Source organism: Pituophis catenifer, unplaced genomic scaffold (assembly GCF_029215685.1).
Source record: "Pituophis catenifer annectens isolate HBS135680 unplaced genomic scaffold, rPitCat1.0.hap2 SCAF_10, whole genome shotgun sequence".
Classification (NCBI taxonomy): domain Eukaryota; kingdom Metazoa; phylum Chordata; class Lepidosauria; order Squamata; family Colubridae; genus Pituophis; species Pituophis catenifer.
Window position 1 is genome coordinate 12,150,441 of NW_027256890.1, and position 26,500 is coordinate 12,176,940.

Sequence of the window (26,500 nt, forward strand, 5' to 3'; positions counted from 1 at the left end):
GAAAAAAAAAAGAAAGAAAAGAAAACCAAAATGGCTTCCAGAGACATCGATATTGTGAGACATTATGAAGTTTTCAGAAACAGCCAAGTATGGTCCAGGCTCCAACGAGACACTCGGTGGGAAGGTGGGAGGCCCTGATGGATTAAAAAAATTTTTTTTTACAGGCACTAAGTCCGACAGGACGTCAGTTAAGAGACAGAAAGAGAGAGCGAGCACGGCCATGAACTTGGGGGGACGGAGTGGGGAACAGGGGCCATGTTGGTTTGAGATATTTATTTTTTTCTTTCTTTTCCCCTCCTTGGTTTGCATTTTTGCTCGTGTGGGGTTTTTGTTTTTGTTTTTGTGGGGTTGTTGTTTTTTTTTTTGTTTGTTTTTGGAAAATGGCCAAAGGAATTTAATCTCATCTGTAGTCCTCCTTAGGAAATTCTAATGTCACCAAGTTTCCGAAGCCCATCCGTAAACTCTCCATGTCAAAAGTTTCAATCTCTCGCTCTTGCCTTTCCAACAAAACCTTGATCTTCTCGCTACGTTCCTTCTGCAAGGCAGCCAACTCCTCTTCAATCTGAAAGTGGGGGGGGGGGAGAGAGAGAAGAGGGGGAGAGGGCAGGGGAGAAGAGGAGAAAAGAGAAGATGAGATGATGGGGAGATGATGCCTTCTCCGCATACATACAGACATACGCCCCCCGACTGCACCCCAATTTTAGGTTCCTGGGACTGTGAGAGAGCTGAATTGAAGAGAAGGAGCAGCCGTTGCAATGAAGGAGAATATGGGTATATTCTCAGGGTTGAAAGGAGGGGTCCTTGGGGGGGCTCCCTGAGCTCGGTTACTTTCTTGCAGGCGTTTCATGACCCTAACTAGGTAACATCATCAATGCTAGAAGGGAGTGGAGTTTGGGAGGAGGAGGAGGAGGAGAAAGACGACTGTGGGGTCCTTGGGGGGGCTCTCTGAGCTTGCTTCTTTTCTTGCATTTCATTACCAAAACTAAGTAACATCATCAGTGCTAGAAGGGAGGGAGGTTTGTGAAGGAGGAGAAGGAGGACCGTGGGGTAGTTGGTGCTCTCTAAGCTTGGTTGATTTCTTACAGGCATTTCATTACCAAACTAGGTAACATCATCAGTGCTAGAAAGGAGGGAGGTTTGAGAAGAGAAGGGGGAGGGGGTTAGGGTCGTTGGCTGTTGTTTTCCTTGTGCTGCCCACCCATCACCTCCTAAGTGCTGTATTTTTCAGACTGTAAGACGCACTTTTTTGTCTCCCAAAAGGGAGTGAAAATGTCTGTGCATCTTATAAATCGAATATTGCCGAAGCCCCGCCCACCTGGCAGCCATTTTTTTTTTGGCCTCCACATGCCCTGTTTTCGGGCCTTTTCTCGGCCCTTTTTTGGGGGCTTTTTTTCAATCTCTTTTCGAGGCTTTTTGGCCTGTTTTCAAGGCTCTTTTAGGGCCAAAATAGCATCCAAAACGGCCTCGAAAATGGCCCCCCCAAAGCCCCAAAATGGGCCAAAAAAGGCCTCAAAAATGGGCTGAAAAAGCCTCAAAAATGGTCCCCAAAAACCCCCAAAACGGCCCAAAAAAGCCTTGGAAACAGACCAAAAAAGCCTTGAAAATGGGCCAAAAAAGCCTCGAAAACGGTCCCCCAAAGCCTCGAAAATGGCCCCCAAAAGCGGCCCAAAAAAGCCTTGGAAACAGACCAAAAAAAGCCTTGAAAATGGGCCAAAAAAGCCTCAAAAACGTCCCCAAAAAAGCCTCGAAAATGGGCTGAAAAAAGCCGCAAAAAGGGGGCGCAAAAAGCCCCAAAAATGGGCCGCAAAAAGCCTCGAAAATGGCCCCCCAAAAGCCTCAAAAATGGCCCCCAAAAGCCTCCAAAACGGCCCAAAAAAGCCTTGGAAACAGACCAAAAAAAGCCTTGAAAATGGGCCAAAAAAGTCTCAAGAACGTCCCCAAAAAAGCCTCGAAAATGGGCCCAAAAAAGCCGCAAAAAGGGGGCCCAAAAAGCCCCAAAAATGGGCCGCAAAAAGCCTTGAAAATGGGCTGAAAAAAGCCCCCAAAACTGGCCAAAAAAAAAAAAAAAAAGCCTCAAAAATGGGCCAAAAAAAGCCCCAGAAACAGGCCGAAAAAAGACTGGAAAAGGCCCAAAAAAAGGTAAGCCAAAAACTTTTCGTTGTTGTTGTTTTCCTCTTCTAAATTTAGGTTCGTCTTATAGTCCAAAAAATACGGTCCCCGATAAACTGGTGGTAAATCAGCCCTTCTGCTGATTGACCAGGGAACCGTTTCCCGGGCTTCAAGCATTTCCCCGGGCTGTTTTTGCCCCTGCTCGTCCAACAATCTTAGTCTTAGCTGAAAAACTCAATGGATCCTCTCTCCCGTACCTTTTGCTCCAGATGTGCTCTGCGCAAGGACACCCTCTGCTCCAACTTCTGGAGCTCCCGTTCGTGCTGTGCTTCTGTCTGCATCTTGATTTTGCTCTGGTAGGCGTTGAGCAGTTCCATCTCTTGCTGCAATTGCAGCCTCAAGGCTTGGCATTCCGCTTCCTGAGCCTCGTCTAGCCGCAGCTGCAAAAAAAGACAATTGAGAGAGTCAAGGGAAGTGGCGCTCATTGGTCATCTCCTTTTTTTTTTTTATGACCCCGTAATCCCTTGTGGTGGGGTGGAGTCTGGGGCAACTGAATGGAGCAGAGTGTTTTACTGGCCGGATGCCCTCCCTGTCGCCAATGAGGAGTTATATTCAGCGGATATATTCTCATTGTGCCCAGAGAGAGAAATATCTGCCTCTACCTAGGATCGAACTCACAGCCTCTTGATTGTGAGTTCACATCTAGGCCACCGCAACCCTCGGCTGCTGCAGCGCACTGCTGGCTCATATTTAAGTGATTGTCCACCAGGACTCCCAAGAATCCTGCTACTGAGCCAGTTTCCACCTAATCTGTAAATCTTTGATTTTTCTTGCCTAAGTGTAAAACCTGATTTTTCACCTTAATTCCTTAACACCTACATCATCATCATCATCATCCTACTCATCCTTCAATCTTTGGACTGTGTCATGTTCGTGGCTCTTTCATACGTTCCCCAAATTCCTTTCTATTTTCAGATTTCTAATTTCCTATTCTCACGCCAGTAATGTCCCCCTTCTAACTGGGAGAACTGGAAAGTGAAAAGGTGACGATTTATACACCAAGGGCCGCTCGAGATTAAGAGAGGTCCTTCCTCCTGCTCGCTCTTAGCCATCTTCCCAATCATCATCATCTTTTAAAGAATCCTGGGTAATGTGGGTGGAGTCTGGGGCAATTGAATGGAGCTGAGTGATTACTGGCCGGATGCCCTTCTTGTCGCCAGTACGGAGTTTTGTTCAGCAGATATATTCTCAGTGTGCCCAGAGAAAGAGATATCTGCCTTTTCAGGTCTTCAGATGTTTCCATCTTGACAGTTTAAAAAGACGTGGAATTGGGTCTGATGGGCCACCTTATAGTCCTACTCAATTCCCAAGATCTTCTGTAAACACAAAACCAGTTTGGTCTAATGGTTAAGGCGCCGAGACAAGAGACGGTGAGTTCTAGTCTCGCCTTAGGCACCAAAGCCGACTGGGTGGGGGACTTCGGACCGATCGCCAGGAGGAGAAGGTGAAATGTTGTCCTGCCTTAGGCATGAAAATTGTCTGGGTGACTTTGGGCCAATCACCAGGAGGATCTGAGTTCTAATCCTGTCTTAAGTTATAAAAACCGATGGGGTGACTTTGGGCCGATCACCAGAAGACATTGAGTTCTAATCCTGGCCTTAGGCATAAAAGTTGTCTAAGTGACTTTGGGCCAATCACCAGGAGAAAGTGAGTTATAGTCCTACCTTAGGCACAAAAACTGACTGAGTGACTTTGGGCCAATCACCTAGAGATTATAAATTTTAGTCCCGCCTTAGGCATGAAAGCCGCCTGGGTGACTTTGGGCCAATCACTAGGTGGCAGTGAGCTCTAGTCCCGCCTTAGCCATGAAAGCCGGCTGGGTGACTTTGGGCCAATCACTAGGTGGCAGTGAGCTCTAGTCCCGCCTTAGCCATGAAAGCCGGCTGGGTGACTTTGGGCCAATCACTAGGTGGCAGTGAGCTCTAGTCCCGCCTTAGCCATGAAACCTAGCTGAGTGACTTTGGGCCAATCACTAGGTGGCAGTGAGTTCTAGTCCCGCCTTAGCCATGAAACCTAGCTGAGTGACTTTGGGCCAGTCCTTTCTGCCCAGCCCACCTCACAGGATCGTTGTGGTGGGGAAAATAGAAAGAGGTTTAGGTTTAGGTTTATTAAATTTGTATACCGCCCTTCTCCCGAAGGACTCAGGGCGGTGAACAGCCAAGATTAAAATACATGCAATATAAAAATTAAAATAAATTAAATAAAGAGGAAGAACGTGTTAAATATGTTTGTTGTCTTGAGGGACTTATACACTCTAATGAAGGCTGGATGAAAATAATTCAATAATTCCAACATGGCTTTTATTTTACTTGTTTTTTAGGGCAGGGAGGGGCATTTCCTCACGAGCCTTTCTTCCCTAGGCACTGAAGACTACCCATCCCACCCAGTGGTGAAATCCAAATTTTTTTTACTACTGGTTCTGTGGGCGTGGCTTGGTGGGCGTGGCAGGGGAAGGTTACTGCAAAATCCCCATTCCCTCCCCACTCCAGAGGAAGGATACTGCAAAATCCCCATTCCCTCCCCACTCCTGGGAGAAGGATACTGCAAAATCCCCATTCCCTCCCCACTCCTGGGAGGATACTGCAAAATCCCCATTCCCTCCCCACTCCAGGGAAAGGATACTGCAAGATCTCCATTTCCTCCCCACTCCAGGGAAAGGTTACTGCAAAATCTCCATTCCCTCCCCACTCCTGGGGGGAAGGATATTGCAAGATCTCCATTCCCACCCCACTTTGGCGCCAGCCAAAGGTGGTATTTGCCGGTTCTCTGAACTGCTCAAAATTTCCGCTACTGGTTCTCCAGAACCTGTCGGAACCTGCTGGATTTCACCCCTGACCCCGTCCCTTCTTACCGCTTGCGACGCCATCATTTCATTGATGCTCTGCTCATACTGTTCCGCCAGGATGGCGAGCTTCCTCGTCTGCTCATCCTTCAGGCTTTTCAAAATAGTTTTGTGCTCACTCTTTGGAGTCACTTCCAGCTGGTGATTCTTGAGCGCTTTGTACTGCTTCGTTTGCACTTTGCACGTGTCTTGGAACTGCTTCTTGATCTGCATTTCCATGGCCTGCAGAGGAGAAGCGGGAAGAAAGTAAGGCCCAATATTATCAGCCGTGATGGTTCTCTCCAAATGACGTTAGAATAAACTGAGTAGCAAAACTGAAAGGGGCCTTGCAAGTGTTCCAATCCGATCTCCTGCTCAAGCAGGAAACCCTCTGCCATTTTAGATTGGCTGTCCAATCTCTTCTAAAAAAAACCTCTAGTGATAAGGAAGGAAGGAAGGAAAGAAGGAAGGAAGGAGAAGAAGGAAGGGAGGAGAGGGAGGAAGGAAGGAAGGAGAAGAAGGAAGGAGAGAGAAGATGGAAGGGAAGAAGGAAGGAAGGAGGAAGGAAGGAGAAGAAGGAAGGAAGGGAGAAAGGAAGGAAGGAAGGAGAAGAAGGAAGGAAGGAGAGGGAGGAAGGAAGGAAAGAAGGAGAAGAAGGAAAAAGATGGAAGGGAGGAAGGAAGGAAAGAGGAAGGAAGGAAGGAAGAAAGGAGAAGAAGGAAGGAAGGAGAGAGAGGAAGGGAGGGAGGGAGAAAGGAAGGAGAAGAAGGAAGGAAGGAGAGAGAGGAAGGAAGGGAGGAGGAAGGAGAAGAAGTGAGGGAGGGAGGGAGGAAGGAGAAGAAGGAAGGAAGGAATGAGAAGAAGTTAGGAAGGGAGGAAGGAAGGAAGGAGAAGAAGGAAGGAGAGAGAAGATGGAAGGGAAGAAGGAAGGAGGAAGGAAGGAGAAGGAAGGAAGGGAGGGAGGGAGAAAGGAAGGAAGGAAGGAGAAGAAGGAAGGAAGGAGAGGGAGGAAGGAAGGAAGGAATGAAGGAGAAGAAGGAAGGAAGGAGAAGAAGAGAAGATGGAAGGGAGGAAGGAAGGAAAGAGGAAGGAAGGAAGGAGAGAGAGGAAGGAAGGGAGGAGGAAGGAGAAGAAGGAAGGAAGGAATGAGAAGAAGTTAGGAAGGGAGGAAGAAAGAAGGAAGGAAGGAAGTGAGGAAGTAAGTAAGAGGAAGGAAGGAAGGAAGGGAAAGAAAGGAAAGGCAAGGAATAGCTGAATAGCAAAATAACAAAGTGGAAGGGACCTTGCAGGTTTCTAGTCCAATCCCCTGCTCGAGCACGAGACCCTCTACCATTTTAGACAAGTGGCTCTCCAGTCCCTACTTATGAATAGTTACAATAATTATTCTCTATGCCTGTGTTAGAAGAATTTCCCCCAGACTGTTTGCCTTCTCTCTGGGAACGGCCAAATAAGACCTTCATGGATTTTTGCTGAAGTCAAGCTAATTGCCTGCTTGCAGCTACGCAACGATTCCAAGCTAGATCCTCACTTGACGCCTCCTTCCACCTCAACTGTCAGTTTCCGAACTTCAAGCTCTGAGGGGGGGGGGGTGTCACCTGAGCCTCCCTGGGCTGGGGCTCCCACCCTCGTCCCCTTGACTACCTTCAAATTCTTCGGCTGTTGCCGCAACTCCATGACGTGCTTCCTGTGCAGCTCTCGTTCCCGCCGCTTGTTATACTCCAGCTGGTTTTCAAGTTCCGTCTGGTGCTGCAGCCGGATCAAGTCCATACGCAGCTTCTGCAGCAAGTGCAACTGCCGGTATTCTAACTCCCGCGTCGACTCGTCGTGCCGTATTAGCATGGCATGTTCCATCTCCTTCTGGGTTCTCTTCTTGTTCAGCTCCTGCATTTGGGTGGGGGGGCAAGGAACAGAGGTGAGGAGAAGCCTTCCTGGCGTGGTCTGTGAGGATGACCTTGGGAGACCGAAGGAAGAGCCACAGCCAGGGGAACGTAGGGATAAGAGACTGCTGAGCCCAGAGCAGAAATGGGGTGTGGCAAACATCTCTGAAGAGACCCTCCTGTCAGCACTTCAAGCTGCATTTACTCTAGTGCTGACATAAGAAGGAGAAGCGGAGGCGTCTGGAAAGGGACGTTTGACTTTTCACCTACTTATTTTCCCTGGAGATAATATCCCCTAGGAGATGGGATGGGAGGGGGGAAATTCCTTTGAGCTGGAGTAGATTAAAGGTAGAATGACTTGGAAGATGGCCAATGAGTGCAGGGGAGTGGGGAACGGAAAGGGAGTGTTTTGGGGCTGGAAGTCAGTGTTGGCTTCGATGGAGTCAGGTTTTAGAATGCCGTGCTTAATAAATAGGAGTTTTTCTTCAAAGATTTTGTTTGAAATTTATTTGAGACGACCTCGAAACTTGATACCTCCCTGATATATTGGCTGTAGAAAAATGCCTTTTCAGACTTACAAGATTCTGTTAAGGTAACCTTACAATAAAGAAAAGAACTAATACCTCCCGGTGTGCTTCCTGTCTGGACTACCTTGCAAGGTTAACACTTCCTAAGGAGACAGCCAGAGAGCCTCCTGCCCTTCACCCAAAGCAAAAAACAGTAACAAACCATTTTGGTCAAGCTCAAGAAAATCAGGAAGTCCAGGCGGTTTAAAATGAATATAAAGGTTTTTTTTGCAAGCTCTTGTTCTCTACAAGAATCTGAGCTACTAACAGGTCAAAGCAAATTGGCGGTAGATAAGAGTCAACAGCATTCAAGGAGGGCTGGACTTAGATCTCTTGTGCAGGAACTGGGTATGTCTAGTTCAGGGGTCGGCAACCTTAAACACTCAAAGAGCCACAAAGGTCCTAACCGGAAGCCCCCATTCAATTCCGGAGCCGACCGGAAGTCCGGTTCCCACACCATAGAGTCTCCTCCTAGCGCGGCATCCTTTTTCCTCTGTTGACCAGAAGTCCAGTTCCCCCACCATAATAGCGCGGCATCCTTTTTCCTCTACCTGTCCTAACCAAAAACCCTATCAATTGTGGAGCCGACCAGCAACAGGAAGCCGCAGCAGAGGGATGAAAGAGCCACATGCGGCTCCAGAGCTGCAGGTTGCTGACCCCTGAGCTAGACCTTTGTAAAAGAAGACACCTTGGCTTCATCTCACAAAAGGAATTCCAGAACTTCATTTGCATTCTGTCTGGTTGCAGAGTTTCCTGCCACAGTCTTGCTGAGACAAACCAAACATCCTGCAGGCATGAATCTGAGCATCAAAGCCAAAAAAACCTTTGGGGCTCTTATGGCGTATTTCTCAAAACTGTCCAGCAGATGGCGCGCGAGCAAATGTGCGTGAGAATCAGGAGGCGAGGGGCCCTTGAAGCTCTCTGAACTTGGTGGTTTCCTTGAAGACGTTTCATTACCAAACTAGGTTACGTCGTCAGTCTACCGATGGTATGGCCTAGTTTGGTAATAAAACGTCTTCAAGAAAACAACATGCTCAGACAGCGCCAAGGACTCCACAGTCTGCTCCTCCTGCTCCTCCTTGCAAACCCTACTCTGGTGCGCGGAGGAGCACCAGAAACCGGAAGAGCAGCTCCCCGATGTGCGTGCGTGGGAGCGCCGGAAACCTGGCCTTCCGGTTTCCGCCGCTCCTGTGCACGCGAAGACTAGCTGGCCGGCGCTGGAACCCGGAAGAGCAACAGGCGATGGCTGTCGTGCCCGGAGAGATGGCTCTGCGTGCCACTTCCAGCACGTGTGCCATAGGTTCCCCATCACAGCCTTAAGACTTACGATGGCTAAGAGAAAATGTGATTGGTTCAGCTCAGCTGCTATCCCCTGAGATTGCGGAAAACGTATGCAATTCTGATGAATTTCCCCCCCTCCCCACGGCAGAACAATTCAGAATTTAGAAGCAAAGACTGACCAAAAGAATTCCCTTTCATGAGACGTTACAGATAGTCCTTGACGTATGACCATAGCTGAGCCGAAAAATTGCTCACGGTGACAGTGATTTGAGTGAATTTTGTCCCGTTTTACGACCTTCCTGGCGGCGCTTGTTAAGTGAATCTGGCTTCCCCACACTGACTTTGCTCATCAGAAGGCCGCAAAAGGGGATCACGTGACTCTGGAAACACTGCAACTGTCATAAATATGAACCGGTTGCTAAGTGTCCTAAGTGTTTCATCATGTGGCCATGGGGATGCTACAGTGGTCCAAAGTCACTTTTTTTCGGCGCCGTTAAAACGGACACTGAAGGGGCAGTTGTAAGGGGATTTACCTGGCTGAACCCACCTGAGTTAATTCGTGGGAAGATCCGGGGCCAACAAATGAGGAGGCCAGCTCTAGACCAGGGGTCTCTCTAAACATGGCAGTTTTAAGAGTTGTGGACTTCGACTCCCAGAATTCCCAGAATTCCTCAGCCAGCCAATTCCTCATGCTGGTTGAGGAATTCTGGGAGTTGAAGTCCTGAAGTCTGGAAGTGGCCAAGGTTGGAGACCCCTGGATTTGGGAGGGCACACCCTGTCTGTCTGTCTGTCTGTCTGTCTGCTATCTCTCTCTCTCTCTTTCTTTCTATCATTATATATGCTTATTTCGGGGTTCAAAAAAATATGACAGGGTCTTATTTTCGGGGAAACATGGTATCTATCATCTATCTATCTATCTATCTATCTATCTATCTATCTATCTATCTATCTATCTATCTATCCACTCATTCATCCATCCATCATTCATCTATCCATCTCCCAGAATTCCTCAGCTAGCCATGGGGTTGGTGTGGCCCCCAAATCCTCTTTCGAAGGTTCTAGAACAGGGTTCTCCAAACTTGGCCTCTTTAAGACTGGTGGACTTCAACTCCCAAATTCCCCAGCCAGCCAATTCCTCCTCATGCTGTCTGAGGAAATCTGAGAGTTGAAATCCCCAAATCTCAAAGTGGCTAAGGTTGGAGACCCCTGGATTTGGGGGGCACACCGACTTTCTTTCTTTCTTTCTTTCTTTCTTTCTTTCTTTCTTTCTTTCTTTCTTTCTTTCTTTCTTTCTTTCTTTCTTTCCTTCCTTCCTTCTCTCTCTCTCTCTCTCTCTCTCTCTCTCCATCCATCAGAATTCCTCCACCAGCCAATTCCTCCTCATGCTGGCTGAGGAATTTGGGAGTTGAAGTCCCCAAGTCTTAAAGTAGCCATGGTTGGAGACCCCTCGATTTGGGGGGCACACCGACTTTCTTTCTTTCTTTCTTTCTTTCTTTCTTTCTTTCTTTCTTTCTTTCTTTCTTTCTTTCTTTCTTTCTTTCTTTCTTTCTTTCCTTCCTTCCTTCCTTCCTTCCTTCCTTCCTTCCTTCCTTCCTTCCTTTGATACCATTGGCATAAAGACCTACACCAGAACAAGCCAATGTATCAAACATGAATTAACACTCTTCTGCCTGTGGTACCCATTTAATGTCCTTCCTTCCTTCCTTCCTTCCTTCCTTCCTTCCTTCCTTCCTTCCTTCCTTCCTTCTTCCCTTCCCTTCTCTTCCCTCCCTTCCTCCCGCTTTCTTTCCTTCTTTCTTTCTCTCCCTCCCTCCTTCCTTCCTTCCTCCCTTCCCTCCCTTCCTTCCACTTTCTTTCCTTCCTTCCTTCCTTCCCTCCCTCCCTCCTTCCTTCCTTTTTCTTTCTTTTCTTTCTCTTTATCTCTCTCTCTCCTTCCTTTCATCCACCCATCTGTCCATCCATCCGAATTCATCCGCCAGCCAATTCCTCTGGCTGAGGAACTCTGGGAGTTGAAGTCCTCAAGTCTTAAAAGTGGCCAAGGTTGGAGACCCCTGATCTAGAACCTTCAAAAGAGGATTTGGTGGGGGGGGGGCACACCGACCCTATCTATCCAAATTTGCTCAGTATCGCCCCCTCGAACGTAGTTTTGGGGGGGACGGAGGGCAAAGGCTAAAAGCAGAGACCTCACGAATATTCTGCTGCTCCAACTCATGCCTTCGGATCATCGTTTTCCGCTTGAAGAAACGGCAGTTTTTGTCGTAGTAGAGTCTCTGCTGGCTGAGAAGATGCGCCTCCTCTTCAGCCTGTGTGTGCTGCAGGTTTTCTTTGTGTTTGGAGATCCTTTCCTGCTTCTCCTTCTTGGGTGTGCTGTGATCCTCGTTCATCTCCTAAAAGAGAGGCCGGGAGACCGGGGGGGGGGGGGGGGGGGGGGCGTTGAGCAAAAGGCAACAGGGCTACAGCAGAAAGGAAACGGGCACGGCCAGGGTCCTCCTCTAATCTTCCCCCTCTGACAGGCTTCCTTTCGCACACTGATGACGTTACTTGGTTAGGTAATTAAACGTCTGCGAGGAAACAGCCAAGCCCAGAGGGCACTAAGGACCCCACAGCTCTCCTCCTCCTCTTCTCCCCTTCCCCCTCCTTCCTCTTCCCCCTCTTCTCCTTTCCCACTTCCCTTTCTCCCTTCCTCCTCTTCCTTTCCTTTCTCCCCTCCTTCTCTCCCACTTCCTCTCCTTTTCCACTTCCCTTTCTCCCCTCCTTTTGCCCTTCCCCCTTCTCCTTTTCCTCTTCCCCTTCTCCTTCCCTTTCTCTCCTCCTCCTTCCTCTTCCCCCTCCCCCTCTTCCCCTTCCCTTTCTCCCCTCCTCCTCTTCCTCTTCCCCTTCCCCCTCCCTTTTCCCCTCCTCCTCCTTCCTCTTCCCCTCCTCTTCCCCTTCCCTTTCTCCCCTCCTCCTCTTCCTCTTCCCCTTCCCCTTCCCCCTCCCTTTCTCCCTCCTCCTTCCTCTTCCCCCTCCTCCTCTTCCCTTTCTCCCCTCCTCCTCTTCCTCTTCCCCTTCCCCTTCCCTTTCTCCCACCTCCTCCTCTTCTTCCCCAGGGGGACATGTCATTGTAGAGATAGTTAATGGGATGAGATGAGACCCCACCTCCTGCCCAGACCCAGAGTTCTCCTCCTCCTCTTCCCTTTCACCCCTTTCTCTTCCCCTTCTCCCCTCCCCCCTCCTTCCTCTTCCCCCTCTTCTCCTTTTCCACTTCCCCTTTGCCCTTCCCCCCTCTTCTTTTTTTCTACTTCCCTTCCTGCCCTCCTCCTCTTCCTCTTCCTCTCCCCCTCCCCTCCTTTTCCAATTCCCTTTCTCCCTTCCTCCCCCTCCCCATCGCCTTCTTTCTCCTCACCTCCATCCTCTTCCTCTTCCTTTTTCCCTCCTTCTTTTCCACTTCCTTTCTCCCCTCCCCCTCCTCTTCCTCTTCCCCTCTTCCTTTTCTACTTCCCTTTCTTCCCTCCTCCACTTCCCCTTCCTTCTCTTCCCTTTCTCCCCTCCTCCTCTTCCCCCTCCTCTCCTTTTCCACTTCCCTTTCTTCCCTCCTCCTTCTTCCTCTTCTCCTTCCCTTTCTCTCTCCTCCTCCTCTTCCTCCCCATAGGGGTATGTCATTCTGGAGGTAAGTTAATGGGCTGAGATGAGACTCCTCAGATTCATTTTGCTCCTTCACCTTCCCCAGATCTGGAGAGCGTCTCCTTGCCTCTTTAATCTTTTCTTTGCAAATCTTGTATTGCTTCTTCTGACTTTCTAAGAAATTGGTCAGATCCCTCTTTTGCTGAGCCAAAATCTGTTGCTGGAACTTCTTCTCATCTGCTGCCGCTGTCTTTGCCTGTGAAGTGGGGGGGGGAGAGAAAAAAAGAAAAAAGAAAGGCTTCTTTAAAATTTAAAATGAGGACCCAGTTTGTGGGGGCAATAAGCTGACTTTGTATAAATATACAAAAGGATGAAGGCTATTGCTGAGCACATTGTAAGCCGCCCTGAGTCTTCGGAGAAGGGCGGCATATAAATCAAATTAAAAAAAAAAATAAAAAAAAAATCGATCCACATTTTCAGAAAGACTTTCATTTAGGGCAGGGGTCCCCAAGCTTTTGGACCTTAAGGACCACTAAATTCATAATTTTTAAATCCCGTGGACCACTAATATGATCTGATAATGACCGGCTGGGTGGGTGTGGTTAGGTGGTCATGTGACTGGGTGGGCGTGGCCAAATCAATGTCACTCGCATTGAGGGGCGCCTCGCCAGCCTCTACTCGCCCCTCCCCTCCCAGCCACTCCTCGCCTGCCCGTCCGGGCTCCTTAGGGTCCCAACAGGAAGCAGTTGTTGGAGCTAAGCAGCCACCACGAGAAAGAGTTGGCAAAACAGCTCAGTTCAAATTGGATCTGGCTGAGAAGGATGCTCAGCAGAAGCACCTCACTGAGGACTAGGAGCAGAGGCTTTCCAAGCAGAGGGAAGACCTGCGAGAGTGCAAGGCCAGGTACCGGCACCTGGAGGCTCAGTTGGCTGAGATGGTTAGCCAGTTCCAGGCCATGATGCTGTCCCACTGGAACGAGGCTCTCCGGCTCTTTGCCACCAGCGGCTCTTCCCTCCAGCCTTCGCCCAAAGCCCCCCACCAGGAGGCCGAAGCAGACCCCAAGTCGGAATTTCTGCCCCCCTCCAACCCGCACAAAAAGACCCCGAAGGGGGAGACTCTCTGCAGCAACACAAACGTTCATTGCACGTATCCGTCCCAGGGGCCGTAGTTTGAGAACCCCTGATTTAGTGCAAGATAAAAAATGCAAATAATTTTTCTGCGGACCACCAAAATTTTCTCGCGGACCACCAGTTGGTGACCGCCGATTTAGGGGACGGAAGGCTAAAACGTAGGAGGAACTTGGGTTGCGGGAATTTGGGTATAGCTAGTCTAGAGAAAAGAAGGACTAGGAATGACCTGCTAGCAATTTTCCAAGCTTTTTGTTTCTTCTGTTCTATTGTTCAGGTTTTATGGTTGTAAGCCACCCAGACTCTTGTCTGTCTGTCCATCTTTCTGTTTTATACGGGCGCCCAAATGACGCAAAGTAACTCCGGTTGGTGTACAACGTTGTCAACCCTGAAATGAACCTGGCTGAGGCTCATCTCGGGAAGCTTCAGGGTTGCCACACAACAGAGGGAGGGAGGGGAAATAGTTAGATGGGGTTTTGTAGCCGAAACAATAAAGCTCTCCTGTGGGAACCAAGGACATTCTCTCAGGCGGCTGGCCAGAGGAGGAGCGAAGTAACCAAGCAACCGGCCAGCTCCTGGATTGGACAACGTGACCAGGGACTTGGGGGGCAGATGTGGGCTTCACATAACTTAACAACCGGTTCGCCCAGCACTAAATATGTGAGACAGAGAGTACGCGAACGCTTGCTTCGCTCTTACACGCACCTTCCACACATGTGTGCGGCAGTGGTGAAATTTATTTTTTTTTTTACTACCGGTTCTGTGGGCGTGGCTTGGTGGGCGTGGTGTGGCTTGGTGGGTGTGGCTTGGTGGGCGTGCCAGGGGAAGGATACTGCAAAATCCCCACTCCCTCCCCACTCCTGGGGGAAGGACATTGCAAAATCCCCATTCCCACCCCACTCCTGGGGGAAGGATATTGCAAAATCCCCATTCCCCCCACAACTCCAGGGGAAGGATACTGCAAAATCCTCATTCCCACCCCACTCCTGGGGGAAAGATATTGCAAGATCCCCATTCCCCCACAACTCCAGGGGAAGGATACAGCAAAATCCCCATTTCCCTCCCCACTCCTGGGGGAAGGATATTGCAAAATCGCCATTCCCACTCAACTCCTGGGGGAAGGGTACTGCAAAATCCCCATTCCCTCCCCACTCCTGGGGGAAGGATATTGCAAAATCTCCATTCCCACTCCACTCCTGGGGGAAGGATACTGCAAAATCCCCATTCCCTCCCCACTCCTGGGGGAAGGATATTGCAAAGCCTCCATTCCCACCCTCACTCCGGAGCCAGCCAGAGGTGGTATTTGCCGGTTCTCCGAACTGCTCAAAATTTCCGCTACCGGTTCTCCAGAACCTGCTGAACGGCACCCCTGCCTCTGAATCCCTCAGCCGCTAAGGTGGCCCATCCCGCAGGAGAGAACCTGGCTCCTCACCTCCTTCTCTATGACGGCCACCTGTTTCTTGGCTAGCTTCTCCAGTTCAATGGACGAGTTGTTGGCATGGGTCTCCACCTCTTTCTGCAGCTTGAGGCGGTGTTCGTCCATTTCAGCCTTCAGCTTGTTCTCCAGGGCGATCAGCTGCTTCTGGTGCTGGCGCCGCATCCGTTTATATCCTGACATCTGTTCCCGCAACTCGTTCTCCTGCTCATGCTCATGGATCTGCCTTGTAACCTGCGATCGGCCGAGGGGAGGGAAGAAGACGACGACGACAAAGAGTTAGCGCCTGCCTGGAGGAGAGAAGCCACCTGGAGGCTGAGGGCCTGGGCTCAACGGCAACTCGCCGCGGCCAACTTGCCGCGGCTGTCTCACCGCAGCCACCTCTCCACGGCCAACTCATCGTGGGCATCACCCCCCAACGAAAGAAAACTCTTGAAGTTCCTCAAAGTTCCACTTGATTAGAGACGTCATGTTGGCCCACGTGGGAAAACCCGAATCTGAAAGCTTCCAGGTTTTCCCCATCCAGTTGAAAGTTCACAACCCTGCCTCACACCCACAATTTCATCACACGGCCCAATCCATCCGTCAGGCTCCACTGGGAAACAATCCCCCAGTCACTCCCATCCAGGTGCAGGCAAATGTCCTCGACTCCCAGAACAAAGGATGTTGTTATGGCTATTCTTCCATCGCTCCAACGAAAACAACCCCGCCCCCCCTCTCAATTTCCCAGGCTAAAATATGTAGCAGTCAGGAAGCTAAAAGAAACGGACAGTGGGACAACTCATCACCACCAATTTGCTGCGGTCAACTTGCCACAGTCCACTCGCCATGGGACAACTCGTGATGGCCAACTCAACGTAGGACAACTCGCCACAGCCAACTCGCCATAGCTAACTCATTGTGGGACAACTCATTACCACCAACTTGCTGCGGTCAACTCTCCATGGCGAACTCTCCATGGCGAACTCTCCATGGCCAACTCATTATGGGACAACTCATTACCACCAACTTGCTGCAGCCAACTCTCCATGGCCAACTCTCCATGGCCAACTCATCATGGGACAACTCATTACCACCAACTTGCTGCGGTCAACTCTCCATGGCCAACTCTCCATGGCCAACTCATTGTGGGACAACTCATTACCACCAACTTGCTGCGGCCAACTCTCCATGGCCAACTCTCCATGGCCAACTCATCATGGGACAACTCATTACCACCAACTTGCTGCAGCCAACTCTCCATGGCCAACTCTCCATGGCCAACTCATTGTGGGACAACTCATTACCACCAACTTGCTGCGGTCAACTCTCCATGGCCAACTCTTCATGGCCAACTCATTGTGGGACAACTCATTACCACCAACTTGCTGCTGCCAACTCACCACAGCCAACTCTTCATGGCCAACTCTTCATGTACAACTCGCTATGGCCAACTCCTCACCGCCAACTTGCTGTGGCCACCTCACCGTGGCCAATTAGCCATGGCCAGCTCACCACGGCCAACTGACCATGGGGTGGGGTAGGAGGCAGAGGGAGAGAGAGAATTTAACGGGCCTGGTAGCTCAGCAGACTAAAAGCATTGTGATTAACACCAGCTGTCTGCAATTACTGTAAGTTCGAATCTCACCAGGCTCAAGGTTGACCCAGCCTTCCATCCTTTCTAAAGTAGGTTAAATGAGGACCCAGTTTGTGGGGGCAATAAGCTGACTTTGTATAAATATACAAAAGTATGAAGGCTATTGCTTAACGCGTTGTAAGCCGCCCTGAGTCTCTGGAGAAGGGCGGCATATAAATCAAATTTAAAAAAAAATAAATTGAAAGGGGGGGGGGAGAGAGAGAGAGAGGGAGATGAAGGAAAGATGGTAGGAAGGAAGAGGAGAGAGGGAGAGAGAGAGAGAGAGAGAGAAAGAAAGAAAGAAAGGAAGGAAGGAAGGAAGAAAAACAGACTGAATTCCAAACTCAGCATGGAAGGTAGTCCTCAATTAATGACCAGTCATTAGTCACTGTTCAAAGTTATGACAGAGCCCCCCCCCCCAAAAAAAATACTTATGTCCCAAATTCAAATTTCCAATGGCCAGACCTTCCCTAAGGTCATGTGATCACAGTTTGGCCTGCATTTACAGTCATCTGTAATGTCACATTCTTGAAACCAGAAACCAGCATTTTCTTCAAAAATGTCTATCGTGAACCATGGGTTCGCTTAACAACTGTGCCATTTACTTTACAACCATGGCGTTCACTTTATCATCATCATCATCTTCATTTAACAACCCCATAACCCCTTGTGGGGTGGAGTCTGGGCAACTGAATGGAGCTGAGTGTTTTACTGGCCGGATGCCCTTCCCTGTCGCCAGTGCGGAGTTTTGTACAGCAGATATATTCTCAACGTGCCCAGAGAGAGAGAAATATCTGCCTCTACCTAGGATTGAACTCACGGCCTCCTGATTGTGAGGCGAAAGCCTCTACCTGTAGGCCACCGCACCACTCCCATGGCATTCACTTTGTGATTGTTGCAAAAAAAAAAAAAAAAAGTCGGGAAATCGGTCCGTCACATCACCCCCTCAATGACTTAACGACTGTAATGCCGGGCTCAATTTACAGTTGTAAGTGGAGGACTGCCACTAGATATCTTGAGCTCTGATGGAGTTTCACTACAGGTAGGCTTGTATGTTTGGGAGAAAAAAAAATAGTTATTGAGGGGTCCTTGGGTCTCTCTGAGTTTGCTTCTTTTCTGTGTTGTGTTTGACCTTGGGGGAACCATTGGGAAAATTACCCACCTGTTCTTTGTGGGGAGATGCAAAGCTCAACCTCACGGAAATTTTATTTAGAACTGTATCCCGTTGTAGGCAATGGGACTCTTTTACAGAAGGATGTGTGCAGATTGTTGCTTGGAAGAGCTAGCCTGGGTGCTGAACGAGGTGGGAATCAATGGAAGAGCTTGCCTTCAGAAGTATTCAAAATGGACAATGATATCTATCTATCTATCTATCTATCTATCTATCTATCTATCCATCCATCCATCCATCCACCCACTCTATCATGGTCTGTCTGCCTCTCTGTCTGTCTATCCACTCTATCTATCCATTCAATTACTACATGTATCTACTGTATCTGTCTATCTATCCATCCACTCTATCACTGTCTGTCTGTCCGTCCATCCATCCAACCACTCTATCCATTCATCCACTCTATTATCTATCTATCTATCTATCTATCTATCTATCTATCTATCTATCTATCTATCTATCATCTATCCATCCATCCATCCACCCATCCATCCACCCATCCATCCACTCTATCATGGCCTGTCTGCCTCTCCACTCTATCTATCCATTCAATCTCTACATGTATCTATCTACTCTATCTGTCTATCTATCCATCCACTCTATCACTCTGTCTGTCTGTCCGTCCATCCATCCAACCACTCTATCATGGTCTGTCTGCCTCTCTGTCTGTCTATCCACTCTATCTATCCATTCAATCTCTACATGTATCTACTGTATCTGTCTATCCATTCATCCACTCTATTATCTATCTATCTATCTATCTATCTATCTATCTATCTATCTATCTATCATCTATCTATCTATCTATCTATCTATCTATCTATCTATCCATCCATCCCTCCATCCATCCACTCTATCATGGTGATCTCGAGATAGGGGACATAGCCATCGAGCCCTTGTCATGGTCGGATCACTCTCTCCTTCGCCTTGATCTTCGAACCGCTGCTCCCCGCCGCAGGGAGGCGGAACCGATAAGATGGTACCGCCCCAGGCGCCTGATGGAACCTGATAGGTTCCAGACGGAGCTTGGGCCAATGCCTGAGGTCCTGGCTCACGCCTCGACTGGAGACTTAGTGGCCGCCTGGGATAGGGCGGCCGCTGGAGCTCTGGATCGAGTCGTGCCTTTGCGGCCTCTGACCCGGCGCCGATCTCACCTGGCTCCTTGGTTTACCGAGGAGCTGAGGGAGTTGAAGCGCCAGAAAAGACGCCTAGAGAGTAGTTGGAGGGCCAGTCGCACTGAATCTGACCGGACACTGGTAAGATCTCATATTAAGAATTACCTAGTGGCGATAAAAGCAGCGAAACGTACTCATCTTGCTGCTCTTATTGCGTCATCAGATAACCGCCCGGCCGCCCTGTTTAGGGTGACCCGCTCCCTGCTCCACCAGGAAGCGAGGGAGGACCCCTTGGAGGGAAGAGCCGAGGACTTTGTTCAGTATCTGTATGACAAAATCACTCAGATTCGGGAAGATCTGGACTCCGACTGGGTAGATCCAGTGGGGATGACGGAGGCAGGTCCTGAGAATGTTATCTGGGATGAGTTTGACTCTGTGACCCCTGAGGACGTGGACAGGATTCTGGGTAGACTGAATGCGACCACATGTTTGTTGGACCCGTGCCCCTCCTGGTTAGTGCTGGCTTCCCGGGAGGTGACGCGAGGCTGGCTCCAGGGGATTATAAATGCTTCATTGAGTGAGGGTGTCTTTCCTGCCGCCTTGAAAGAGGCGGTGGTGAGACCTCTCCTCAAGAAGCCTTCCCTGGATCCGGCAATATTGGCTAATTATCGTCCAGTCTCCAACCTTCGCTTTGTTGTGAAGGTTGTCGAGAGTGTGGTGGCACGACAGTTTCCCCGGTACCTGGATGAAACGACGTATCTAGATCCGTTCCAGTCGGGCTTCAGGCCAGGGTACAGCACGGAAACGGCATTGGTCGCGTTGGTGGATGATCTCTGGAGGGCTCGGGACAGAGGTTGTTCCTCTGTCCTGGTCCTATTAGATCTCTCAGCGGCTTTTGATACCATCGACCATGGTATCATGCTGCACCGGTTGGAAGGGTTGGGGGTGGGAGGCACCGTACTACGGTGGTTCTCCTCCTTTCTCTCCGAGCGGTCGCAGTCTGTGTTGACAGGGGGGCAGAGGTCGACCCCGAGGCCCCTTATATGTGGGGTGCCACAAGGATCGGTCCTCTCGCCCCTTTTGTTCAACATTTATGTGAAGCCGCTGGGCGAGATCATCCGTGGTTTCGGGGTGGAGTACCATCAGTACGCTGACGACACCCAGCTGTACATCTCCACCCCAGACCACTCCAACGATGCCCTTGAAGTGATGTCCCGGTGCCTGGAGGCCGTACGGATCTGGATGGGGAGAAACAGGCTCAGACTCAACCCATCCAAGACCGAGTGGCTGTGGTTTCCGACGTCCCGATATAGTCAGCTGGTGCCATCGCTGACTATTGGGGGCGAAGCATTGGCCCCCACGGAGAGGGCTCGCAACTTGGGTGTCCTCCTGGATTCACGGCTGTCTTTAGAAGAGCACTTGACGGCCGTGACCGGGAGGATTTTTCATCAGGTTCGCCTGATCCGCCAGTTGCGTCCCTTTCTGGATCGGGACTCGTTACGCACGGTCACTCATGCCCTCGTCACCTCCCGTCTGGACTACTGTAACGCTCTCTACATGGGGCTCCCCTTGAGGAGCACTCGGAGGCTCCAACTGGCGCAGAGTGCAGCTGCGCGGGTGGTGATGGGAGCGACGTGGCGCTCCCATGTAACGCCCCTCCTGCGCGAGCTGCACTGGCTCCCGGTGGTCTTCCGAGTGCGCTTCAAGGTTTTGGTTATCACCTTTAGAGCGCTCCATGGCTTAGGACCTGGTTATCTACGGGACCGCCTGCTACCACCAATAGCCTCCCACCGACCAGTACGCTCCCATAGAGAGGGGCTCCTCCGGGTGCCGTCGGCCAAACAATGTCGACTGGCGGCCCCCAGGGGGAGAGCCTTCTCTGTGGGGGCACCTACTATCTGGAACGAGCTCCCCCCCCGAGATACGGAGGATTCCGGATCTGCGTACCTTCCGTCGCACGCTTAAGACGTTCCTATTCCAGCAAGCCGGCCTGACCTAAACTTCTCCGCTTTTAAATGGGAATTTTAAATTTGGTTTTAAATTATTGGGGTTTTAAATATGGTTCAGCCAAATTTATTTAATTTGTTTTATCTCTATTTTAAATTTTGTATTTCCATGTTTTATTTTTATGGCTGTTCACCGCCCTGAGTCCTTCGGGAGTAGGGCGGTATACAAATTCAATAAATAGAATAAAATAAAATAAATGGTCTGTCTGCCTCTCTGTCTGTCTATCCGCTCTATCTATCCATTCAATCTCTACATGTAGCTACTGTATCTGTCTATCTGTCTGTCTATCCATCCATTCTATCACTGTCTGTCCGTCCATCCATCCAACCAACCACTCTATCCATTCATCCACTCTATCTATCTATCTATCTATCTATCCATCCATCCATCCATCCATCCATCCATCCATCCATCCATTCTATCACTGTCAATGGGGAAGCCATTCACTTAACAGCAGTGTTACTAATTTAACAACTGGGGTGATTCACTTAAGAACCGTAGCAAGGTAGGTTGTAAAATGGAGCTTAGTGGTTAAGACGCTGGGCTTGTCGTCTGGAAAGCCGGCAGCCCAGGTTCGAGACCCAGCACCACGCGACAGGTTGAGCTCCCACCTCAGCTCAGCTCTTGCCAACCTAGCAATTCGAAAGCATGCAAATGCGAGTAGATAAATAGGTACCACTTCAACGGGAGGGTAACAGCACTCTGTGATTCTCTGTGGACATGTTTTCGGACAGCACTGGCTCAATGGCCTTGAAAGGGAGATGAGCAGCGTCCCCTAGAGTTGGCAATGACTAGCGGAGTAAAATCCATAGGGTCTCTCTTTTTTTTTATAATAGTATATGAGGTTTGAAAAGCATTGGTGTCCTTCCTGCACCAAATTAATTTGTGGTGTTGCCATCTCCAGTGAATAGATTATCACCGAAAGAAAGGAAGGAAGGAAGAAAATATTTAATTTATGCTAAAATGGTTGCTGGGTGCACTAAAGCTGCCACCTTGTTCTTGGGCTTAGCAACATCCGTAAATTTGCAAGGGGATTCAGAAGTCCCACCAATCCTCCACCCAAAAGACAATCGATTACGTTTGGGGGTCATCCACCTGATCGATGTCGCTTTTAAAGATTAATTGAGATTGAAAGTTTGGCGACTCAGCCCATTGCTAATTTTAATCCGAGTCCTCCCCGGTTTAACTGATTCATCCGAACAGCACTACGATTGAGTCACAATGCCTGAGTAACTGTCTCTCTCTCTCCTTCACACATACACACACACACACACACACACCAACACTAAGGGGATCTCGGCTTCTTCGTTATCTGATGCTTCTATTCAAGAGTGTGGGCAGAAAAGAAGAAGAAGGAAAAAAAAAGGCAAACGACTGGATAGAAATTTCCCCGGTGGAAAGTTTTTGAGACTCTAGGAAAGAGAGCACGTGGAACTGAATTATTCATATCACCTATGATTTCTCCGGTGATAAAGAGTTTGGACCCGTTTGGGAAACCGCGAGACATTCGTCAGGAAAATCCGATGCAAAAATAAGATGTTTTGAAGGAAAGGCCTTCTAGAATCGAATCGCTGCCATGTGGTCCATGATTTCTCTGCAAGCAAGATGGCAGCTCGATGACCACATTTTTGAGCTGATGTGTGCAAGAATCTGACATGGGCCCGAGGTGGACCAGAACTCACAGTCTCCTGGTGATTAGCCTAAAGTCACCCAGCTATCTTTGATGTCTAAGGTGAGACTAGAACTCACCGTCTCCCGGTGATTAGTCAAAATCACCTAGTTGGCTTTCCTGTCTAAGGCGGGATTAGAACTCAGCTTCTCCTGGTGATTGGCCCAAAATCAGCCAGCTGGCTTTGATGCCTAAGGCGGGACTAGAACTCATATTCTGCTGGTGATTGGCTTCAAGTCACTCAGCTGGCTTTCGTGGCAAAAGCAGAACTAGAACTCACATTGTCCTGGTGATTGGCCCAAGGTCACCCATCTGGCTTTCATGCCTAAGGCGGGACTAGAACTCACGGCCTCCAGCTTTCCAGCCTGGTGCCTTCATCACTAGACCAAACTGGCTCTCTTCCTACCACCCGCACAAGTCACAGTTTGGGTACTTAATTGAATTTTGGCTGCATCCCATTCTCTTACTACTATTGTGCTCCATATGGGGCATCAGTCATTCCATCAGGAAACTCAAGATTTTTCTTCTCATAAAGAACCGTATGACCAGCTCAAAGTTGACTCAGCCTTCCATCCTTCCAAGGTCAGTAAATGAGGACCCAGATTGTTGGGGGGCAAGAGGCTGACTCTGTAAACCGCTTAGAGAGGGCTGTGAAGCGGTATATAAGTCTAACTGCTATTGCTATCTATGTCTGCCTCTTGTCTCTCGATCTATCTGAATGCAATATTGCAGGCTAACTCTTCTGCCCACTGCCAGGAGTTCGATCCTGACTGGCTCAAAGTTGACTCAGCCTTCTACCCTTCCGACGTGGGTCAAATGAGGACCCAGATTGTTGGGGCCAAGAGGCTGACTCTGTAAACCGCTTAGGTAAAGGTAAAAGTTCCCCTCGCACATATGTGCTAGTAGTTCCCGACTCTAGGGGGCGGTGCTCATCTCCGTTTCAAAGCCGAAGAGCCAGCGCTGTCCGAAGACGTCTCCGTGGTCATGTGGCCGGCATGACTCAACGCCAAAGGCGCACAGAACGCTGTTCCCTTCCCACCAAAGGTGGTCCCTATTTTTCCACTTGCATTTTTTTTACCTGCTTTCGAACTGCTAGGTTGGCAGAAGCTGGGACAAGTCACGGGAGCTCCCCCCGTTACGCGGCACCAGGGATTCGAACCACCGAACTGCCGACCTTTCACTCGACAAGTACCACCTCACTGAAGCAAGTGATATTCTCAAAGCCAAACTGGAAAAATTTCAGGCTTATAAACAGAATCCATTGGCCATAAACCCCAGGATCCCTAGTCCAAAGACGAAAGCAAAACCCTTTTCATAATTCTGGCACTACGCCAGCTGTTTCTCAACCAAGTCAAGTCTTACACTTAGGCAAGAAAAACCAAAAGTACGCATATAGACTGGGTGAAACCAGCCTTAATAGCAGTGACTATGAGAGGGATCTTGGGAGTCTTAATGGACAACCCATTAAATAGGAGCCAGCCGTGTGCGGAGGCAGTCAAAAAAGCCAACACCATCCTAAATTGTATTAACAGAGGGATACAATCAAGATCAAGAGAGGTACTAATACCACTCTATAAAGCCTTAGTAAGACCACACCTAGAATCCTGCATCCAGTTTTGGTCACCACACTATTACAAAGATGTTGAGAGTCTAGAAAAAGTGCAAAGAGCAACGAAGATGATTAGGGGACTGGAGGATAAAATATGCGATGAACGGTTGCAGGAACTGGGCATGGCTAGTCTAGTGAAGAGAAGGACCAGGGGAGACAGGATAGAAGTCTTCCAATATTTGAGGGGCTGCCATAGAGAGAAGGGGGCTATTCTCCAAAGCACCTGAAGGCCAGAGAAGGAAGAATGGATGGAAACTGACCAAGGAGAGATTCAACCTGGAAATAAGGAGGAATTTTCTGACAGTGAGAACAATCGACCCATGGAACAGAAGTTGCCTTCGGAAGTTGTGGGAGCTTCATCACTGGAAGCTTTCAAGAAGAGACTGGACTGCCATCTGTTGGAAATGGTGTAGGGTCTCCTGCTTGGGCGGGAGGGGGGGGTTGGACTAGATGACCTCCAAGGTCCCTTCCAACTCCGTTAATCTGTAACATCAATGTTTGCACATGAGTTTAGAATATGGACTAAATAAGGTTGGAGGTCACCTGGAATTGAACATCTTGCAAAAGTCGCAAATGGAGTTAGCAGAGGAAACATTGAACTCTGTTCTCCAGAAACCAATGTTTCCTGAGGAGGTCAACTGGTCAACTCTACTCTTTTAAATGTCTGAACCAGTTTGCTTCTGGCTTCAATCTTACCCAACCACGACCAAACTACCCAGATAAAATGGAGCGCTTGTCAGATCAATGCAGGAAGGAAGGTTCTCCGTTCATGTTGACTGGATCCTGGGAGCGATCTTCCCCCAGAATTATCCTCCGTTGGAGAAGATCTAAGGAAGGTGAAGGAGCCTGAGTGGCGTAGGAGGCTAATGCCTCCTACTAAGGCAGCATTTAACATCCAGCTGCCTGCAATTACTGCGAGTTCAATTCTCACCAGGCTCAAGGTTGACTCAGCCTTCCATCCTTTCTAAGGTGGGTAAAATGAGGACCCGGTTTGTGGGGGCAATAAGCTGACTTTGTATAAAATATACAAAAGTATGAAGGCTATTGTTTAACGCATTGTAAGCCACCCTGAGTCTCCGGAGAAGGGCGGCATATAAAAATAAATAAAAATAATAATAATAAAAAAAAGGTGCTATATTCCCTCAAATGCGCCTCTAGACTAGGTGCTTGGTTGTTTTTGCCATCTGAGAGTAGTTGTTGGGCTCTCTTTGGTGACATACACAAACATCTCATTTGGCTTTACTACAGGACCGTGAAAGTGGGATGCGGTGGCTCAGTGGCTAAGACGCTGAGCTTGTCGATCGAAAGGTCGGCAGTTCAGCGGTTCGAGTCCCTAGTGCCGCGGAACGGGGTGAGCTCCCGTGACTTGTCCCAACTTCTGCCAACCTAGGAGCTTGAAAGCAGGTAAAAAATGCAAGTAGAAAAATAGGGACCCCCTTTGGTGGGAAGGGAACAGCGTTCCGTGCGCCTTTGGCGTTGAGTCATGCCGGCCACATGACCACGGAGACGTCTTCGGACAGCGCTGGCTCTTCGGCTTTGAAACGGAGATGAGCACCGCCCCCTAGAGTCGGGAACGACTAGCACATGTGTGCGAGGGGAAGCTTTACAGGACCATGATCATGGCTGATATGTCCCTCAGGGAACATATCAGGAATGAATCTTCAAATCAGATGCCGAAAAGAAGGAAAGATGATTGACAGAGGGAGAGAGAGAGAGAGAACTACCAAGAGCCTTGGTAGTACAGTGGTCTAAGGCACCCTGTTATTAAGCTGGTTATTAAGACCAGCTGCCTGCAATTACTGCAGGTTCGAATCTCGCCAGGCTCAAGGTTGACTCAGCCTTCCATCCTTTCTAAGGTAGGTAAATTGAGGACCCAGATTGTGGGGGCAATAAGCTGACTTTGTATAAATATACAAAAGGATGAAGGCTATTGCTGAGCACATTGTAAGCCGCCCTGAGTCTCCGGAGAAGGGCGGCATATAAATCAAATTTTAAAAAAAAAATGAATAAGGAGGATGCGGCTTGTTTCAAGAGGACGCAAAGGTTGTGAAGCTAATGTCAGGCCTGGAAGCCATCTTTTGCATTAGGCCTTTAGACCTGCCACATTTACTACTGTGGGAAACTGGGAGGAGGGATTGTATGGAGCATGGGTGATATGTAGTCATAAGAACATTCCTTTCTCAGAGTCAAGGACATCTTGCCCTGTGACTGGGAGGCATCTCCAGTTGGGACGGTGCTTTGATTGGACCACGTGATGGACATGTGGGTGATTGGCAGGGACTTGGACTTTCCTTTGGGTGAGGAAAACCTGGAAGCTTTCAGATTCGGGTTTTCCCAGATGTGCCAATATGACATCTCTTAATAAAATGGAACTTTGAGCCTCAGAGTCTTCTTTCGTTGGGGGTGTTCCTTGGAACCCTGACAGCTAAACTGTA

At 49.2% G+C, this 26,500-nt stretch overlaps 1 protein-coding gene across 6 annotated transcripts in view; it reads right to left on the minus strand.

The window, feature by feature from the left end:
• Positions 1 to 323: 323 nt before the first annotated feature.
• The window catches only part of TAOK3 (TAO kinase 3), a 78,871-nt gene continuing 52,694 nt past the window's right edge, over positions 324 to 26,500 (minus strand). For 4 of the 6 annotated variants that reach the window (XM_070951628.1, XM_070951630.1, XM_070951627.1 and 1 more), the window contains 7 exons: positions 14,877 to 15,113; positions 12,415 to 12,573; positions 10,898 to 11,101; positions 6,632 to 6,871; positions 5,021 to 5,233; positions 2,367 to 2,549; positions 324 to 562 (listed from right to left, as the gene is read on the minus strand). In XM_070951628.1, the coding sequence (XP_070807729.1) occupies positions 401 to 562; positions 2,367 to 2,549; positions 5,021 to 5,233; positions 6,632 to 6,871; positions 10,898 to 11,101; positions 12,415 to 12,573; positions 14,877 to 15,113 (1,398 nt within the window). In that variant the 3' untranslated portion in view covers positions 324 to 400. The remainder of the gene's footprint in view (positions 563 to 2,366; positions 2,550 to 5,020; positions 5,234 to 6,631; positions 6,872 to 10,897; positions 11,102 to 12,414; positions 12,574 to 14,876; positions 15,114 to 26,500) is intronic. The other 2 variants (XM_070951631.1, XM_070951629.1) reach the window with 1 other exon arrangement.